Genomic DNA, 20,979 nt, shown 5'->3' on the forward strand with positions numbered 1-20,979 from the left:
ACGTGTCTGCTGTTGAATTTCATTTGGTTTATTTTGCCATTTCACCATCTTATCAATATCCCACTACAGCTTCCTTCCTAATTTAGGATCATTTGCAAATATGTCCATCATTTCCACAAATCACTGACGTTCAAGTGAACAGAAGCAGACCCAGAATAGAACCCCATGGAATACCAACACTCACTTCCAACCATTCTGAAAAACCTGTTGTTAAATCCTATTCTCTGTTTCCTCCCTCTAATCGATTTTAATCCAATTTACTATACATCCCTTAATGCTCTCCATTAGTCTCCTGTATGGTACCATGTCAAAGGCCATAATTAATATATCTAATGATTTCACTAATGCATCATATCAGACATAGTGCCACGGGATCTTCGACATCCACCACAAGTCTGGAAGGTCCCTTAGCTTAACATCTCAAATCAAAAGACAGCACCTCTGACTTTGCAGCAGCATTGGATTGTTAACCTTGATTTTGTGCTTAAGGCCTGGAGTGGGATTTGAACCTACAACCTTCTGACTCAGAGGTAAGAATGCTGCCAATTGCATCCTGGCTGACAACTGACCACACTTTAATTCTCTGGCACACATTCACTCTCAGCTGAACCCTAAAATATCAGTCAGGCCATGATACTTGTTTCCCTGTTTCCTTCAGGGTCTCTGGATATAGCCACAGAATCAAACTGTGAATGAGTCCAACGTTCCCTGTGAATCCACGCGCTGCATTAGAATCTGGAGTTTGTCCCCCAAAATCTGTCCTCCTCACCCTCTCCACACAGTTATTTTGACCATTTCTCACCTGTTCCTTTTCTCCCTCTTATCCTCCTGCGCTCTCTGCTCCTCCCCCCGGCTTCCTACCTTCTTCCTTACCCTAGATTTCCTTGCTCTGTTGTATTCTGTATCTACCCCGGGCCAGCTGCTCCTTGTGTTAAAGTATAATTGGACTAACCTATACAGTGATTTTAAAACTGGGTTCTGTGAGGACGGGTGGGTGGGGGATGGGGATTGGAGATAGGTTTCAGGGGTGGGGGTGCTAGTGGTTGGTGATATTTAAACAGATATTATTCATTCACTAGATTTATTTTGCCACTTCTTTCATCTCCTGGAGAATAGCTTTTAGCTGATCAATGAAAATTTCCTTCTGAGTTCTGATTGCTACTTTTCACATGGGGCTGTAATAAACTTTCAGTTCTTTCTTTGTTTCTTGATGACATTATTTATAGAGCTGGAAAGTGGTGGCTTCAGCTTCCCTCACTGATGATTCATTAACTTGGTTGTGTTTGGCATACTAAAGGATACTTGCATACTGTAAACAGCATTGACCTGCTCAGCAATTGGCTTTGGTCTTACTTAGTAGAAAACGAGAGTATCAACTTGAATCAAGCCTCTGTCCTTTATTTAAGCATTAATACTACCTAAGTTATCAAATCCGAACTTGACAGTATAGAGTTAGGTCATGGATCGGCCATGATCTCACTGAATGGAAAATAGCCTAACCTTGTGGATGTATAATCAAGTATTAAAATGTGATATAATTAGTGCCAAAAGGTTGTGAAAATTACCTGTTGTATTAATACATGGCATTGAAGCTGGAAAATAGTTAATATCACCGGTGTCAAATATATCATGCTCATCACAGGTTTGCCACGATTTTTCAGTTTTTCCACAAATATATGCAAAACTACTGATTATTACAACTGTGACTGCAATCCAAAATACTTCATTGGCTGTAAAGGGCTTTGGGATGTCCTGAGGTCATTAAAGGCACTATATTAATGCAAATCTTTCTTTTTTTCTTTTATATATATTGTTTGCATTCATTATAATACCAGCCAACAGCGCAATTTTTGCTTTTTTTCCCAGCCTTTTTCACTTGCAATGTCGTAAGACTATGTAACAGGGCATATTTAATGCATTTATTCTATAGTAATTGCATGTTATGAGGCCTATATTCGCTATATTAATGACATAGATGGATTGGATAGATTCTCCCATTGCTATGAGGGATGAAGCAAGGAGACCGGTTGTTCACTATCTAGGTTGATTATCTATGTGAATGACTTAGAAAACCCGATAGAAAACCATATATCCATGTTTGCCAATGACATGAAGATTAGTAGTGTGGTAACAAAAACAAAAATAACTGGAAAAACTCAGCAGGTCTGACAGCATCTGCGGAGAGGAATACAATTAATGTTTCAAGTCCGGATGACTCTTCATCAGAACTAAAGAAATATAGAAATGTGGTGAAATATAAGCTGGTAGAGGGGAGCGGGACAGGTAGAGCTGGATAGAGGGCCACTGATATTTGGAGGCAAAGAAGAGATTGCCAAAGATGTCATAGACAAAAGATAATATCACCACCGTCAACACTCCTTTGTCCTTTGAAATCGACCGGCAAGTTCTAGAGATTTGCAATATGCTGTATCATTTAATCTCCAAACTTGCGAGCCCACTTGCAGCTTTCTTTGCTGAACATTGTTTGGAGACAATTATGTTTTCATGTGTGTTTGCTTTTTGTTCAAAAACAAAACCTATTGTAAATTATTGAAAAAAATAATAGTCTGGGTTATGTTACAAAACACTACCACGTATAAAGCTTGGTACGAACGCACTTCAAGCTTTGCTCTTCCTCATTACAATGTTATCTCAGTCATTGGATTGTTATTATGTACCAAATGTAGTATTCTGTATCAAATTACAGGCTGCCTAATGTTCTGTATACAACAATTGGGACACAGCTGGGGAGGAAGGAGGGGGTGGGGAAGGGGAGGGGGAGAGGGAAGGGGAGGTGAGAGGGGAGAGGAAGAGAGATGAAAGACGTACTGGCATTGGAGGTAGTCCAGAGAAAGTCCACTAGGTTGATCCCGAGTATGGAGAGATTTTCTTATGAGGAGAGATTGAATAGGTTGGCCTTGTACTCATTGGAATTTAGAAGAATGAGAGGCGACCTTATTGAAACATATAAGATTCTTAGGGGGCTTGACAGGTAGATGCTGAGATGTTGTTTCCTCTTGTGGGAGAGTCTAGGACCAGAGGGCATAATCTCAGAGTAAGCGGTCACCCATTTAAGACAGAGATGAAGAGGAATTTCTTCGGAGTGAATCTGTGGAATTCTTTACCACAGAGGGCTGTAGAGACTGGGTCATTAAGTATGTTCAAGGTGGAGATAGACAGATTTTTAATCAGTAAGGGAATCAAAGGTTATGGGGAAAAGCAGGAACATGGAGCTGAGGATTAGCAGATCAGCCATGATCTCATTGAATGGCGGAGCAGACTCGATGGGCTAAATGGCCTACTTCTGCTCCTATGTCTTATGGAGAGGGGAAAGGGATAAGGAGAGAGGGGAAAAGAGATATGGGAGAGTAGGGGAAATGTTTTTAATGGAGGAGAGGTAAAGAGGAAAAGAGGTTTCCGGAGGGAATTTAAGAGCTAAGGGCCTAGGCAGTTGAAGGCACAGCCATTAGTGGTGGAGGAATTAAAATGAGGACTGCGTAAAAGGCCATATTTGGAGCAGCATAGAGACCGCTGATGGTTATAAGGTTGGAGGGGATTATAGAGATAAGGAGGTGGTGAGGCCTTGGAGAAATTTGAAAACAAGAATCGTGGTTTTGTCAGACCAGGAACCAACATGGATCAGCGAGCACAGGAGTGAATGGGACCTGATGCAAGTTAGGGCATGGACAGCAGAGTTTTGGATAAGCACAATTTTACAGAGGGTGGAAGATGGAAGGCTGACCAGAGCGTTGGAATGGTATAGCCTCGAGTTAACAAAGTTCTGAATTATGGTTTCAGCAAAAGGTGGGTGATGGTACAGAGATCTAAGTAGGTGGGCTTAATGATGGGGCCAAATTGAAAGGCCAGATTAACAGTGCTGGACAGTATAAAGATTCAAAAAAGATCATTAAAATCACAAAGTAGTGGCTTGATGATACCGTTTATGCTTTAAAAACTAAAATATTTCAGGATGGATTAGAGGACTGCATAAGTTAGAAGTTTTGATGTCCTGGAAAGCAGTCACTTAGATTCAGAGATGGAGCAATGAATCTTGATTTCATGAACAAGATTAAAAGCATGATGCAGCATATTTGGAGCTTGCTGGAAACAATAAAAGGCGCCTGGTGGAGAAATGGCCATTGTAGTATCAATTACATTGACACAAAGATTGCCTTAGAACTGTTGCAGGCTGGACTGTCCAATTAGATTATTTTTTATTGCATTTGTATTTTCTCCAGAGGTTCCGAATAAAGGAGCAGTAGTGAAATCTCTTAAGAGTTAGACTTCATTTTGCCTGGAGAGTTCCGAAGGGGGGGTCGAGAGAGAAAAGCAGAGGGAGAGCAGTGTCACTGGCATAAAAGGAACAGAAACTGCACAGCTGGGCCCACAGGACAGATGTTGGACTCACACTGGAGATCCGAAGAAACGGTGAGGAGGAAAATAACGCTGCTGGGTTAGGAAGAGGAAGGGGGGAGATGGGGGTGGGGGGCAGAGATGGGGGGGGGGGGGGGGGGGGGGGGGGGAGGGTGAGGAAGAGGGGGAGGGTGAGGAAGACGGGGAGGGGGAGGAAGAGCGGGGGAGGGTGAGGAAGAGCGGGGGAGGGGGAGGAAGACGGGGAGAGGGAGGAAGAGCGGGGGAGGGGGAGGAAGACGGGGAGGGGGAGGAAGACGGGGGAGGGGGAGGAAGAGCGGGGGAGGGTGAGGAAGACGGGGAGGGGGAGGAAGAGCGGGGGAGGGTGAGGAAGACGGGGAGGGGGAGGAAGACGGGGAGGGGGAGGAAGACGGGGAGGGTGAGGAACGGGGGAAGGTGAGGAACGGGGGAGGGAGATGGTGAGGAGGGAGAGGGTGAGGAAGAAGGGGGTGAGGAAGAGGGGGGAGGGTGAGGAAGAGGGTGAGGAAGAAGGGGTGAGGAAGAGGGGGAGGAAGAGGGGGAGGGTGAGGAAGAGGGGGGGTGAGGAAGAGGGGGAGGGTGAGGAAGGGGGGAAGGTGAGGAAGAGGGGTGAGGAAGAGGGGGAGGGTGAGGAAGGGGGGAAGGTGAGGAAGAGGGTGAGGGTGAGGAAGAAGGGGGTGAGGAAGAGGGGGGTGAGGAAGAGGGGGGTGAGGAAGAGGGGGAGGGTGAGGAAGGGGGAAGGTGAGGAAGAGGGGTGAGGAAGAGGGGGAGGGTGAGGAAGGGGGGAAGGTGAGGAAGAGGGTGAGGGTGAGGAAGAAGGGGGTGAGGAAGAGGGGGGTGAGGAAGAGGGGGGTGAGGAAGAGGGGGAGGGTGAGGAGGAAGAGGGGGAGGGTGAGAAGGAAGAGGGGGGTGAGGAAGAGGGGGGTGAGGAAGAGGGGGAGGGTGAGGAGGAAGAGGGGGAGGGTGAGGAAGAGGGGTGAGGAAGAGGGGGAGGGTGAGGAAGGGGGGAAGGTGAGGAAGAGGGTGAGGGTGAGGAAGAAGGGGGTGAGGAAGAGGGGGAGGGTGAGGAAGAGGGGGGTGAGGAAGAGGGGGAGGGTGAGGAAGAGGGGGAGGGTGAGGAGGAAGAGGGGGAGGGTGAGGAAGAGGGGGGTGAGGAAGAGGGGGAGGGTGAGGAAGAAGGGGGTGAGGAAGAGGGGGGCAAGGTGAGGAAGAGGGGGGTGAGGAAGAGGGGGGAGGGTGAAGAAGGGGGTGAGGAAGAAGGTGGGAGGGTGAAAAAGAAGGGGAGGAATAGAGAATGGAGGGAGAGGAAGATGAGGATATGATGGAAATCCACCCACCCCGGGGTGGTCTCCACGACCATGGGCCGGCTCAAGCCGGCTGCCCCACATCCCGGAAGTGACGGCACAGAGAGAGCGCGCGCGATCTCACTGGGAGCGGCTGCGCAGGCGCGGCCTCCATTTTGAGGTGAGGCTGCGTTGAGACGGGGGCGAAGAGGCATCATCGGCGGAGCAGAGAACAGAACCAGCGAGCGAGCGAGCGAGAGTAAGAGAGACGGGCCTGGGCTCGATCGGGCCGTGGAAGGGAAGGGAAGGGAGGAGAGGAGAGGCTGGGCAACCGGGGATAGGATCGAATGGGACACGAGGCGCCGCCGGTTGAGGGGCCTTATTGTCTGGTTATTGTTCGGCGGTGTGGCCGCCCCCTCCCCCAAGGCCGCACGGAGCTGGAGCGGCCTCGGGGCCAGAGGAGCCGGATATGCCAGTGTTTCCAGTGGGGGGAAAACCAACCACAGCCGCCCCTCAACCCCAGCGGGGATTATTTCTGTCCCGTCTTTCTAAGGCTAATACATTTATGATTTGGTGGGGGTTTGGGGGGGGGGGGGGTGGGGGGCAGGGGAGAAATGGAAGAGACTGGATTGGGGACGTGTTGGTGCAGGTTATGGTGTTATTTTTGCCTTGAGTTTTGTTGTAATCCTTTTAATTTTGAGCTGCCACGAGCAGGAAAAAAACAAAAAAGAACAAGTTCATTTAAAAAATGAGTGCTTGGTGCCAAACAAAATCTATTTTCACGATTTCAGGGCTGACAATTATGTCATTTAATTTAAAAAATGCAAAATTATTACTATGGTCATTTAATTAAGTACAGTCGTGTGAATATTTTAACCCTTTAATATGAGCTTTAAACATTGTTTTCAAGCAGGACTAAATTTTTCTGTTCTGGCTGTCAAGTCTTTCATTGTTTTGTGCTTTGTCTGGCTAGACAGTTGAGGGGTGGGGAGGGTGGGGTGGTAGGGATTGGGGGGGGTGGGGTGGTGGGAGGAGATGATTGATGTTTCTGTGTGTTCCAGTTCAAAGAAGTGTTTTACAGCTTCTGCTACCCAAATCCTGCTCAATTCTCAGCCTGCCCTCAAACTAGATTGACTCTCTATCTGTCTCAGACCTGGAATTCCCTGAGCTTAAATCTCTATGGCTTTGTGCCTCCCTATATTTAATAATATACAGGAGGAAAATTCTGCTTAACTCATCATTACCTGTAACTGTGGCCTCTTATCTGCTCTCATCCTTTCACCCTAGCATTGTCGGATGTCACTTTCTGGCATGGCTCATGCCCTAAACTACCTAATCTTATCCTTTAATGCTATTTTTAAAACCTGCCTCTTTGATCAAGCTTTTGGTCATATTCTTTGTCCCTGTCTGCTTTTGTCTTTTGTGCTTCTGAAATGTCTTTCTCTGTCAAAGATACTACATAAATGCAAGTTGTTGCCTTAGCAGATGGTATTCCAGGTTTGATTTCATTATTTGTTTTGGCAGTTGTATTCTAGGTCAGCAAAGATGAGTGCACGAGTATTCATTGGCAGACTGAGCCCTTATGCCACTGAAAAAAATGTGGAGAGGTTCTTCAGAGGATATGGACGAATTAAGGAAATTGATCTGAAGAATGGATTTGGATTTGTGGTAAGTTATTTTAAGTGTATATGTTGTAATTGTTTGTGTGTGTGTGTGAAGTGACTTAACTCCTCTGCAACCGATTACACCTTTATATTGCTTACCTAAGTGCCGAAATCAGTAGCAGATTAGGATTGCCAATGTGATTTTGTTATCTTTGATTTGCTGACGAGTCAGCTGCTCTTGTTTGGAGCTGCAAACCTTTGTGTCTTTTCCTGAGAGAAGCGACTAGAAGCAAAGGCACTTCCGCATGAATAGCTGAAGCCTGTTTGTCTTTTCCATACAGATAAAAATGTAATTTTGCTATCACTCATTAGTATGGAACTTATCTAGTAATTGGGGATTGTTTTGGGGCTAGGTAAGGTTTTAAGTCCACACTGTTGCAACAGTGAATACCAAGATAGATTTTTTTTTGTTTCCAGGAGTTTGAAGATTACAGAGATGCAGAGGATGCAGTTTATGAACTGGATGGAAAAGAGTTGTGCAATGAAAGGTGAGTGCTCCACTCCCACTCCTCCACGCCCTCAAAAGCTAGAAGGTCGATAAGTTACTATAATGTTTTCAGATGCGTAACCAGACATTTTGTTTGTGCAGAGTGACGGTTGAGCATGCCAGAGCACGCAATCGGGGAGGACGAGGAGGTGGGGGACGTTATCAAGGCCGCTTTAGCCAGAGCTATCAACGCAGTGGAGGAAGGTGAGTCCATTGACCTAATTTCTTAAATTAAGAATATTACAGTAAAATTATATCAATATTGTCTTTAAAGAATCTATAACATCAATTCAAATAGACTTGACAAATTTAGTTATGTCAAATCATACACAATCTTTTTTCATAACCTGATAAGTTGAATTTGTTAGCCAATTTTATGCTACTCTGTTCAAAAGTATTAATTGGAAAAACACTTGTCCAATGTTTATACTGAATGTCATATTAATTAATTTGTTAGCAAAGTAAAGGTGTTGCTTACATTCATTCAAGGATCAGCATGGTACTGAGCCATATGAATCTTGAAGATCCCAACTTTAATACCTGGAAATGCTGATCTAGGTTGCAGCAGTTACTACTGTTGGCTTTACAAGAATCAGAGGGCAAAAACATTGGTCCTTGCTTGGGTGACTCTACTAGAAACTGAACACTCACTGGTGGGTGAAGACAGAAATAGTTGCTTTAACATAGAATAGCCTGATGACCTGCAATCTTCAGGCTCACGCTATGATAGGATTACTTGTTTCCATGGACCCATCTTCATTGCTGCTGCTGTGACAATATTTTGAAACCAGAGTTCTCATGTCTGTTATATGGAGGGGAGGAAAAGGGTCTGTCAATTTACTAAAGGGTAAATTTCATCCTTCTCACTGAGTAAATGCATGATTCACCAACTGAAAGTACGAATTATATTTTTGAGCATTATTTGGTATTTTAAGAAAAAGCCAGGTATTTGAGTTGTGTAAGATAGGGGAAATGTTTAATTCTAGTGTTTTAAAAATAGTGGGGGCTACAGATACATGGAGAACCTTGAAATCTTTTCAATGCTTCCTTGCTATGGTGTGTCCAGAATAAAGTGCCTGTTGACTCAGCCTGTCTAATGCACCTTCAATATCTGTTTCAGAAATGGGCCTCCGGTTCGTACAGAAAACAGAGTGATTGTTGAGAACTTGTCTTCGAGAGTTAGCTGGCAGGTATGTTGCATGTAATATCTAGTCATATGTACGGCAACTTTTGTGTAATTCATTAAAACAAATAAGTGAGATTGAATGAAAGTGATACTGTTTAATTGTAAGTAGAGCTTTCAAGGTTAACTTAAGAGTCATTTTGCATTGTAGGGTGTAGGTGTATTACTGTATCTGTGCATTTCTGACAAGTTAGCCACAAACGTTAGATTCAAACAGTGAATCTGAATGGAATATAAAGGAGCTGTTAAACAGTAACATGATATAGGAGAACAAGAAGAAGTGGTTCTCAACAAGTTGGCATTAAATCTGTCAGAACAGTTCCTTCCAAAAGGAATGTAACTAGCCAACAGTGGAAACATTATACATGATGTGACTAATTGTGACAGAATAGTATAATAACTTGAGCTGCTGACAAAGATAAACTTGAATTTTTATTTTTAAAAGAATCGCCAAGTTTCCTCCAAATACATATGCGGATAATTCTAAAATGTCCATTTGTTGTATATTTAATGTAATGCTAGACCTTTTATTGTGAAAATGGCTCTTAATAAAGTGTTACCAGTTATCTACAGCTAACTGATAAATGTTGCCATTCCTCCCAAGTCTTTCCATAAATTGAAAAACTGCAGTCAAAGGTGCTATACTTAATGTCATTGTCTGGGTCTAAGGTAAAGTGGAAGATTTTAACTTCCTTAGACTTATAGAAAACAATGAATTCTGACTTTCAACTTGTTTATAGTCCTGTGGTATTTTAGGGATTTTGTCACTCCCATGTACCAAGCTGAATTCTTTCCCCTCTTAAAGAAACAATATTTAACAATGTCTTATGAGTGCCCAAGTGGCTAATTTTGGCAGGTTGACATGTGGTTTTGAGCAGCACAGATGGATATACCTGGTCTGTGTTAAGTTAGATGATTGCAGACAGTATACAAGGGGTAATGCTACAATTTTGCCTCTGCTACCCGGTTTGAGAGGGGGAAATATAAGCCAGGGTTCCTGGTCCAGTAGCTGTAAAGTGCATGTGTAGATGTATGGGAACTTGATGGGGGGCTTGGCTTTGATGCCTGCCACTGCGCCCCCACCCCCAACTTAGCCCCCATGATCAAATAGCTTGCCTGCATTTGTCCAGACTTTCACAATAAATGGTTTGCTGGGGAACTACCAGCACATGAAGAACTGTACTCCAGTAAGAGTCAGCACCTTTGACAGAAGGGGATGAAGTTTGGCTTAGGGAATGTCCTATGTTCGCCATTATGAAGGAGGGAAGATGCTGAGACTTTCAGTTCTTTTCATTCAATAAAATTAGCTTTGCCTTTTTAAAAAAAAATCTATCGTTGACCTTGATGAGAAAATGAAAATCAGATAATCCACATAAAACAGGCCCATCCTCTGAAACAATGGGTTAAGCTTTAATTGTCTTCCAAAATTAAGTACTGCTCCTTTAACTTGAGAAGTTAACGTTAAATACACAAAAAAATTAACCTTGATTGCCTACTAACCTTGAAACTAAAATGTGTGTTCATTCAGTTTTGTGTTTTTGAAATTTAACCAAGTGTTAAAACCTTTATTTACCAGCCTCTCGTGTCGTTGGCCTTGTGACGTGGAGTGCCGTTGGTTTTCCTATTCGCTGTGCCTTGGTCTCTTGGGCCTAGTTGAAATGCCAATCTGCTCCTACCTTTGTCAATTGATGATCTAAATCTGTGTTGTGGTGGTCTGACCAACACTGGTGGGCACTGGGTTTAGTGCCATTTACCTTGCTGCATCCCTGAAAATGATAACAAGGTGTCCTAAAGTCGAGAGTTCTGAGAGCCTGCTGTAAAATGCGAGGTCCTTGATTGGGAGAAATTCGCTGGTAGGGTTGTTTGGAAGCTCGATTGGAGTGAGGCGAGGAGTCCTTGGTCACGGCGCAAGAGTAGCAATCCCTGTTCCTATGGCAATGCCCAAGTCTGCCTTTAAGGGAGGGTGATGTCCGGGAAGGCTCCCATCGAATGGGTAGTGTCAGTCAAGCGGGTGGTGAAGAGAACCATCTGGTCTTCGGTCGTGGTGGTGCCTCTGCGAACACTTGTTACATTTGGCTGGTTGAATAGCCTAGGGAATTGTACAGGAAGGTAATATAAATTTTGAAATTAGATTTATGTATTTTTTTGCTTGCTTTTCCAGTGATCTTCATTGGAAATTGATAGAGAAAGATGTTAATATGCTTTGATTTACCTAACTGATCTGATCTTGTATAGGATCTGAAAGATTTCATGAGACAGGCTGGAGAAGTTACCTTTGCGGATGCGCACAGGCACAAAATGAATGAAGGGTAAGTCACAAGAGATTTCAAGTAGCTACTGCCTGAAGTCTCTTGATTGCTGGGGATAGAAAGCATGACAAAATCTCGTAACTATGCAACCACTTTAATTTAGCGATGAAGCTTAGGTTTGGCTGTGAATGTAGATCAATGACTAAGATCGCATTCAGCTTTATAATGTACATCTTGAAAAAAAATGCACATTTCGCTATAACAGGACAAATATGAAAAATTAAAAGGTTTTGAAATAAATGGCTAGTAAAATTTGGCAACCTTTGTACTCCATCTGTTTGATTTTGCTCTAGACATTCTGAATAACATTCTGAACTTTGCTCATAATGCGAAGAAAAGCCCAGTTTTAGTAATTACAAAGTTAATAAAATTACTCTTCTTTTCTGCCTAGAATTGTTGAATTTGCCTCCTACAGTGATGTGAAGAATGCTCTTGAGAAGCTCTCTGGCACAGAGCTCAATGGAAGAAAGATCAGGGTGGTTGAAGAACGTAAACAGCGCAGGTAATTGCCCCAGGCTGTAGTGAAGCTCTTTGGTTGCATTGATTGATGTTTGTTCCGAATACTTTTGAAATACATTGAAACCATGTATCTTGGGCCTAATTCAGCATTTGACAGGAACATATATAGGTTAAACTAGCTGTAATGTTAAATATCACAGTGCAGGCGTCAGCATCATTGGTTGTTTTTTTGGTTAAACATTTGCTTATAATGTCCCATCAATTCGGGGTCATTTGGTTGGGTGTGAACTAAATTGAAAAAAAACTTGTAACAAGTATGTTTCTAGAGTTAGTTGTAGTAAAATAGTGTTTATATTGTGACTGTTCAAAGTTTTGATTTTTTTCTTCTCTCCCCCCCCACCCCCCCCTGCTCAGGTCTCGTAGCAGGTCTCGTTCCCGTAGCCGAAGCTCTTCTAGATCTCGCTCCAGAGGCCGTAAGTCCTATAGCCGCTCCAGGAGTAGGAGCCGCAGCAAATCCCGATCTGAGAGTAGATCGCCTGTTCCTGCCAAGGAGCAGAGAGGCCATTCCTCTATGGCATCTGGGGATCATGTAAGATCACGCACACGTTCACCTTCTGGTGAGAGTACAGACTAAGCATGTTAATGTGGACTTTTACTTGAGTGAGTGAAAGTTTATGCAAAGGAATGAATTAGAGAAACGCAAATCTTAAATTTGTTAAAACTGCAGTACTGCATTTACTGAGCTTTATTCATTTAACTTGTCACATGCAGAGTTGAGTTGCTCAATTATTTCTTCTTGACATTGGTTTCTTTAGCTATGAATCCAAATCTTTTTTTTTTACTTTTTGGTATTAAATGTAATGGTGTAAATTACATTTCTCTTATGTACTCCTTTGAAATAAAGATTGTACATAGTTAGTATTCTGTGTTGTTGGTTTCATAAATTTCACGTTTCTGAACTTCGACATCAGCATTTCAAACACAGGCACTCTTAAGAAATGACAATGAGGATAACGAAAACCGTGTGCTACGGTTGGAAATCTGAAATGAAGAAAAAAAATACTAAAACTACCTTTAGCAGTAAAAAAAGTTAGCTCCAGTGTTGCACCTCTTTTTCCCAGCTTGCTGTGTATCTCAGTCTTCACTAAAAATTCTATGCCAAAATTATTGCAAGTGGTCAGTACAAATATCCAAAATTTAAATTCACCTATGCCCTCCCCCTACCTCTGATGTTCAGTTGCTACAAAATAGAGATCTGTTTATTTGCAATGGCAGATATAGGCATTTCAAAATCTAAATTCTTGACGTAGAATCATTTTCATCAGGTTGCCTTCATTTTCTGGTCTCCAGTAAAACCTGTGCTTTTTTAAAATTCATTCATGGGATGTGGGTGATGTTGGCATTTATTGCCTATCCGTAATTGAGATGGTGGTGATGAGCCATCTTTGAGTTACAGCTGCCTGCAGAGTGACGCTACTCTTAACATTGCTATTAGGCCAGGAGTTCCAGGATTTTGATCCAGTGATGAAGAATGAATGAAGATACGTTTCCACGCCAATAGCCAGCTTTCTGTTTAAGTGTGTCTGTGATTCTTCAGGAGGTAGTGTCCCAGCTGAGCCTGACCTGCATCACCCAACTTTATAGCTATTTTATTTTGGGTTTCCAGCATCTGCAGTATTTTGCTTTTGTTTTAGCAAGGATAATTGGCCTTCGTAAGGTTTTAGAAACAGGAGCAATGAAACTAATTATAGTGCCCTTGTTAAGCTCAAATAATTAACTCTTTCGAGTACAAACACGTTTCCATCTGTTTCAGATGAAGTTATATTGTTTCATAGTTTGCCATTGTGAGATTTGAACTCTTGATACTCTTTTGAGTAAACCTGTTTCCATCTGTTTCAGATGAAGTTACATTGTTTCATAGTTTGCCATTGTGAGATTTGAACTCTTGATCTTGGGGTTACAAACCCAGTACCATAACCACTTGGCTATTTAGGCCAAGCTATCGTTAGACTTTTAATTCCAGATATTTATTGAATTCAAATTCCACCATCTGGCGTGGTGGGGTTCGTATTCAGGTCCCCAGACTATTACCCCGGGTCTCTAGATTACCAGTCCAGTGACAATACCACCACGCCACTGCCTCCCCCTGAATATAAGCACAGACTCTCCAGTTCCTCCCAGACACTCAACTCTTTCGAGTACAAATCCGTTTCCATCTGTTTCAGATGAAGTTACGTTGTTTGCCATTGTGAGATTTGAACTCTTGATCTTGGGGTTACAAACCCAATACCATAACCACTTGGCTATTTAGGCCAAGCATGAAGTTACATTGTTTGCCACTGTGAGACTTGAACTCTTGATCTTGGGGTTACAAACCCAGTACCATAACCACTTGGCTATTTAGGCCAAGCCCTATAAACACATTTCCATCTGTTCCTATTCAGATGAAGTTACATTGTTTCATAGTTTGCCATTGTGAGATTTGAACTCTTGATCTTAGGGTTACAAACCCAGTACCATAACCACTTGGCTATTTAGGCCAAGCTCTCAAATAATTGTAGTGGGAATTTAACCTTCTGCTCCCTACGGATGACTTGTAAACAGCAGCTGTGGTTCATTTCTCACTCAGGCTACTGAATCAGAAGGATGTGGATTCAGGTGTCATGCCAGAGAGTCATACACGGGGCCATTAACCACGAGGGGCTGTAAGCATCTCCTCTGTTCACTGCCATTCTGCATGTCTCCCTCTGGCCAATTTAATGTCCACCTAACTGTAAACTGGATGCTGGAGGAGATTTCCATGCTTGCCCATTGTATACAAGAGATGTGGCTAATAACATGAAAAAACATCCAAGTTAATAGCCCCTGGCACAAGGCAATTTGTATGACCAGATGTTCGGGTAAAAGGACACATGTCTTGCTGCAATTTGCATTCTCCTTCAAACATCTGTTTTTAGCTGCAGTGTTTGACTCCAACACAGCCATTTATGGAGGAGACATTGAACAAAGGCCCTGTCCTCTCAAGTAGCAGTTAAAGATCCCATGGCAGAATGTTCTCCCTATCTTGGTAACATCTATTCCTCAACCAACTGCAAAAATGGATCACCTGGTCATTTATATCATCGCTGTTTGTGGGACTTTGCTGTAAGTTGGATGTTGAATTTTCCTATGACAGTGATAAAAGCTTTCTAACAGTGAAATGTTTTAAGCATCCTTTTTGAATGTGAAAGGTGCTACATTAATACTTGGAGCATGTTCTTGTCAATTGAGTTGTCAGAAATCTTTTTCAATCTTTTACTAAAGGTATTTCTAATTCAGAGATAGAGACATACAGCATTGAGCTATGAGATTCAGTATGTATGACATCTTGAAATAGCTTGCATGTTCATCCACTACATGTTCATATAGGTAAATACTTTCTTCTGTTAGAATATTATTGTCCACTAGACTATATATGAAATCTGCAGTTTTAACAGCTGTAATCGCAGTAGTTTTCATAAAAGGTACAGCTGTTATTGTACATCCATAATCCACGAGCGGCTGTAAGCATCTCCCTCTGCTCACCTCCGTTCTGCATGCCAGTTTAATGTCCATCCATCAAGTACTCCTCCAACCTGGCCTGTTCTTTCCCGATGTTTTACTTTCTATGGTCGCCAACCAACATCAAATCCTCTCACTGCCTCTTCCAATGGTTGCACTTTCTCAGTTTTCAATTCAGCTAAAGCCCGTGTGGTACTGGGACTCGGATTTTCCTGCAGACAAATTCAGTGGCTCTTCACTCTGTCCAGCTGATTCTAAGGACCCTTTGCCAAGGCTGCATTTCAAAAGCTGGAATCCTCTAGTCATTGGTGTTATTGAGGGGCCAGCTCTTGTACGAGTACAGCACAAAGCTCCGTACCAAGGATTGAAAATCAGTGTGTATTAAAGTAACTTGGCATGTTTTAGATGTCAGAAATGGCTGTGCTGGGAGTCAAATGCTGCAACTAAAAACAGGTTTGAAGGAGATTGCAAGTTGCAGTGAGTCTCGATAGGTATTTGCATTTTGCTGAACTTGCAGATATGCAAAATTTTAAAATTGAGCCTGTCAATGAATGAGGCCCCGCTTTGAGGCATCTATCATGTTAGCATATGGCTTTCAGCCTGACTCCCTCATCGACCTGTTTTGGTTTCCCTCTATCGTCTCAGGTTACCAGTCCATATTAAAGTAGCTGTTGCCATAACGCCCATTGCATGAGCTCTATTTCATTGCCTTTCACCTCCTTAAGCTAGCTGGAGTGTGGAAAACTTTAAGATGTGCTTCAGCTTTTTCTTAAATGCTCTTTGAGAAGGTTTTTCAGTAGGGCTGATGGGCTAAAAACAATGAGAGTTCATGATTAAATCCAAAAATTATAAGGCATTGGAAAGGATTTGCATTCAAAAATTCAGTGGCCAGAACTCAAAGATACAGCCAACAATTTGTAGTCAAATTTGATGAGACAGGCAATGATCCACAAGAGGTGAGGAAATGTTGGACTAGTGAACACTACTATCATCAGTTGTCTAATAATTGTCTTGATTAATATTTTTAGGCCAGGATCAATAATCAGTTACCTCTATTTTATAAGAGTGTGAAAAAGTGCCCTAATTGGCAGTACCATTAAAAGCATCGTTTGCCATCCAAGCTGGCATTTTCTCTTCAGCATACTGAGTGATGAAATTATTTTACAGCGATCCCGATGGTTCAATGAATAAATGCATGTCATGACAGTCCTGAGCCACACAGGTAAGGAAGGTCCCTTTTCTTTGCTGAGTTAATTGATTTCAGTGGCAAGTATTAAAATCAGACCCCTTGCCTTTGGATAAGGAGAGCAAAAATCAGGCAAGGTTCTTGATAACTCTTCAATGAGAAATGTTCAATCTGACATGGTTTCAATTGCTGTCACTGAGAGGCAGCATGTAGATGAAAAATAGAAGGGCCAAGCGTAGATCCTTGGGGAACTCCAGAGGTAATAAGTGCAGAAGATGGATGAGAAACCATTGCAAGGGATTCTCTGGTTATGACTGGATAGATAGGAATGGAATCAGACAAGCACTGTCGCACCCAGACATACAAGGGCAAAGCAGTGTCGGGGGAGGGTGATAGGAAAGGTTGAAGACAGATTGAGAAAGGTGAAGAGAGGCAGTTCACCACGGTCACAGTCGCACACAAATGTTCAACGTTTGCCAAATTAGCACATTGGATTTATCAAGCTTATGGAATTGCATAACTTTGCCAAGGCATTATGCACTGCAGAGGAGACAGGTGAGAATATAACAAGTTCTTTGAAGAATTATATAATGAGAAAGATGAAGGGAAATAAACCTGGGGTGAGGAGAGAATGCTGTGAAGTGGGTGGTTTAATTTGACGTGGGCTTGTAAAGCCAAACCTAACTGGATACTGGTGGAGATTTCCATGCTTGCCCAGTGTCTACAAGACCCAAGTGGCTAATAACATTCAAAAAACATAGAACTAAAAAAAATAATCTCTGGCACAAGACAATTGATATGACCAGATGTTCAGGTAAAAGGATACATGTCTTAGCACAATAAGGGAAAAACAAAACTATTGGACTTGAGGCTACTGCAAAGAAAATTGCTGACAAAATGAAGTACACACACCTATGGGCAGCAAAACAAGGATGGTAACCCAGCCAGAATAGCGATTAATATGTGAATGTGAGCGGTTTTGCTGCTGTGCAAAACACAGGCTGTCAACTGATGCCAAAATTTAGCTGGCTGGATGGAACATTACACTCTTTTGGGGAGGTGGTGGCATAGGGGCATTGTCACTGGACTAGTATCCTAGTGACTTAGGGTAATGCTCTGGGGACCCAGGTTTGAATCCCACCATGGCAGATGGTGAATTTTGAATTCATTAAAAGTGATGATGACCACAAAACTATTGCCAGTTATTGTAAAAGCCCACCTGGTTCACTAATGCCCTTTAGGGAAGGAAATCTGCCGTCTTTACCTGGCCTGGCCGACATGTGGCTCCAGACCCACAACAATGTGGTTGACTCTTAAATGCCCTCTGAACATGGGCAATCAATGCTGGCCTAGCCAGCGACCCCTGCATCCCATGAACGAATGAAAAAAAAACTACAGCACTAACACGATTTGCTTAATGGACCTCAGGCAAAATTCTTTGTCTAGCTGGTGTGCGGTATGGTATATTCTAAGTTTGAATTTTAGGGTTAAATTGTATTGCTACATTTTCTTTTGATGGACATTGAGAGGAAAATAGCAGAGTGGCTCAGGAGATTACGGAGCATGAAGTCTAACACTTCATCCAGGAGTCTGTCTGAACTTGTCTGAAATGCTCTATAAAACCAGCCTAAAAGAGGTTGTTGGATTATTATAGAAAGACCTGACAGTGCTAGATACTGACATTACATACTAAAGGAAAAATGTTTTATTCACCAGCATAATTATCTCTAATTCTACTAAGCACGGCAAAACAAAACCGATATTTGTCTGACTTCAAGCAGTCTGAGTTTGGTTTACTAGATGTTACAGTTCAGTACTACCTATATACTTCTGCAGTCATCATTTTAACGTGCAACTCTCTACAACAATGTTTAGTTTTCATTCAACCGTCGTTAAGATTAACTAATCTGTATGCTTTTACTCCAAATTTGACAAAAAGGGATACTCACCCTGTTTATCCAGAATGAACTTGTAACTACTTATGCACTAAATTACTGCAATTACTCCCCTTGTTCTAAAATTAATGTCTTAAGGCTGCGTTTTCCTGTCATTTCAGGAGGCGATTAAACAGGGTAATGAGTCCATTCATATTTCTAAAGGTATTGAAACTTCACTTCATGGCCACAAAATAGTTCATTATTAGTATTTATCAATTAAATTTAATTTGGACAATATGCTTCAATGTTTTATCCAATCAGTAAGCATGGAGTTATGCAAGCTGGCTGGAGAGAATTTACTGGAACCCATTGTATGTCTGCAGATACTGAAGTTGTCCGTACCACCATGCAGTAAGACCTGGACACCATTTGTGCTTGGGCTGATAAATGGCAAGTAACATTCACACCACTGAAATGCCAGATAAGTACCAATTCCAACAAGTCTAACCACCTCCATTAGACATTTAGCTTGATTACCATCGCTGAATCTCCTACTATAAACATCCTTGTGGACCAGCCATAAATGTACTGTGGCAGGATCTTGGTGGCAATTATCTCATCTCCTGACTCCCCAAAGCCTGTCCACCTTCTACAAGGCACAAGTCAGGAATGTGATGCAACACCTTCCATTTCCCTGGATGAGTGCAGTTCCAACAACACTCAAAGAGCTCAACACCATCCAGAACAAAGCAGCCCGCTTGATAGGCACTCCTTCCACCACCAATGCACCGAGGTTGCAATGTGTACCATCTGTAAGATGCGCTGTAGGAACTTACAAGGCTTCTTCGACAGCATCTTCCAAATTTGCGATCTCTGGAAGGACAAGGGCAGTAGATGCATGAGAACACCACCATCTGCAAGTTCCACTCCAAGCCGCACACCATCCTGACTTGGAACCATATCATGTTCCTTCACTGCAGCTGGGTCAAAGTCCTATAGGGGAGATGATGGCGTAGTGGTGTTGTTGCTGGACTAGTAACCCAGAGACCCAGGGTAATGCTCTGGGGACTGTGAATTCAATAAAAACATCTGGAATTAAAAGTCTAATGACCATAGAACCATTGTCGATTGTTGTAAAAACCCATCTGGTTCATTAATCTCCTTTAGGGAAGGAAAGCTGTCGTCCTTACCTGGTCTGGCCTATATGTGACTCCAGACCCACAGCAATGTGGTTGACTCTTAAATGCCCTCTGAAATGGCTGAGCAAGCCAGTCAGTTGTAAGAAACAGCTACAAAGTCACAAAAATGGAATGCAAATGGATGGACCACCCTGCATCGACTTAGGCACTGGAAACAACAACGGCAATCTCAGCCCTGTCGACCCTGCAAAGTCCTCCTTACTAATGTCCGGGGGCTTGTGCCAAAATTGGGAGAGCTGCCTCACAGACTAGTCAAGCAACAGCCCGAGCAGGTTATTGCTAAGCAAGTGGCACTTGATAGCACTGTTGATGACCCCTTCCATTACTTTACTGATGATAGTCAGGCTCATGGAATCGCACCTTACAGATAATGTCCAAGACACCACCATCACCATCCCTGGGTATGTCCTGTCCCACTGACAGGACAGGACCAGCAGAGGTGGGAGTACTGTCAAGACGGAGTTACCCTGGGAGTCCGCAACCTTGACTCTGGATCCCATGAAGTCTCATGGTGTCAGGTCAAACATGAGCAAAGAAACCTCCTGCTGATTATCATGTACCACCCTCCCTCAGCTGAGGACTAAGTGCTCCTCCATGTTGAACACCACTTGGAGGAAGCACTGAGGTTGGCAAGGGTGTAGAATGTACTCTGGGTGGGGAAATTCAATGTCCATCACCAAGAGTGTCTTGGTAGCACCACTACTGACCGAGCTGGCTGAGTCCTAAATGACATATCTGCCAGACTGGGTCTGCGGCAGGTTGTGTAGGAACCAACAAGAAGGAAAAACATACTTGACCTCATCCTCACCAACTTACCTGCCGGTGGACAGATGCATCTGTCCATGACAGTATTGGTAGGAGTGACCACCGCACAGTCATTGTGGAGACGATATCCCACCTTCACATTGAGGATACCCTCCATTATGTTGTGTGGCACTACCACCGTGCTAAATGGGATAGATTTCGAAAAGATCTAGCAACTCAAGGCTGGGCATCCATGGGGTACTGTGGTCCATCAGCAGCAATAGAATTGTACTTTTACACAATCTGTAACCTCATGACCCGGCATATCCCCCACTCAACCATTACAATCAAGCCAGGGAATCAACCCTGGTTCAATGAAGAGTGCAGGAGGGCATGCCAGGAGCAGCACCAGGCATATCTAAAAATGAGGTGTCAATCTAGTGAAGCTATAACACAGGCCGACTTGCATGCCAAACAGCATAAGCTGCAAGTCATAGAGAGGGCTAAGCGATCCCACAACCAATGGATCAGATCTAAGCTCTGCAGTCTTGCCACATCTAGTCGTGAATGTTGGTGGACAATTAAACAACTCACTGGGGGAGGAGAATTTACAAATATTCCCATACTCAATGGTGGAGGAGCCTAGCATATCAGTGCAA

The 20,979-nt window shown here is 43.1% G+C and overlaps 1 protein-coding gene across 1 annotated transcript; it reads left to right on the forward strand.

Moving 5' to 3' along the window:
* The first annotated feature begins 5,798 nt into the window (after positions 1–5,798).
* On the forward strand, positions 5,799–12,695 carry LOC121292791 (serine/arginine-rich splicing factor 5-like). Its single transcript, XM_041215178.1, has 8 exons — positions 5,799–5,931; positions 7,197–7,340; positions 7,754–7,824; positions 7,926–8,027; positions 8,944–9,013; positions 11,242–11,315; positions 11,707–11,817; positions 12,189–12,695. Exons 2-8 carry the CDS (start codon positions 7,218–7,220, stop codon positions 12,406–12,408), a joined length of 771 nt encoding a protein of 256 aa, XP_041071112.1. The 5' UTR covers positions 5,799–5,931; positions 7,197–7,217; the 3' UTR covers positions 12,409–12,695.
* Positions 12,696–20,979: the final 8,284 nt, after the last annotated feature.

The sequence above is a fragment of the Carcharodon carcharias genome, chromosome 20, assembly GCF_017639515.1.
Source record: "Carcharodon carcharias isolate sCarCar2 chromosome 20, sCarCar2.pri, whole genome shotgun sequence".
NCBI classification, from domain to species: Eukaryota; Metazoa; Chordata; class Chondrichthyes; order Lamniformes; family Lamnidae; genus Carcharodon; species Carcharodon carcharias.

What these genes read in the sequence shown, in the direction of transcription:
- LOC121292791 (XM_041215178.1), top strand. Translation starts at nt 7,218, where the DNA reads ATGAGTGCACGAGTATTCATTGGCAGACTGAGCCCTTATGCCACTGAA. An exon ending in AGGCACAAAATGAATGAAGG is followed by an intron (nt 11,316 to 11,706) that starts GTAAGTCACAAG and finishes TTTTCTGCCTAG; the next exon opens with AATTGTTGAATTTGCCTCCT. An exon ending in GAAGAACGTAAACAGCGCAG is followed by an intron (nt 11,818 to 12,188) that starts GTAATTGCCCCA and finishes CCCCCTGCTCAG; the next exon opens with GTCTCGTAGCAGGTCTCGTT.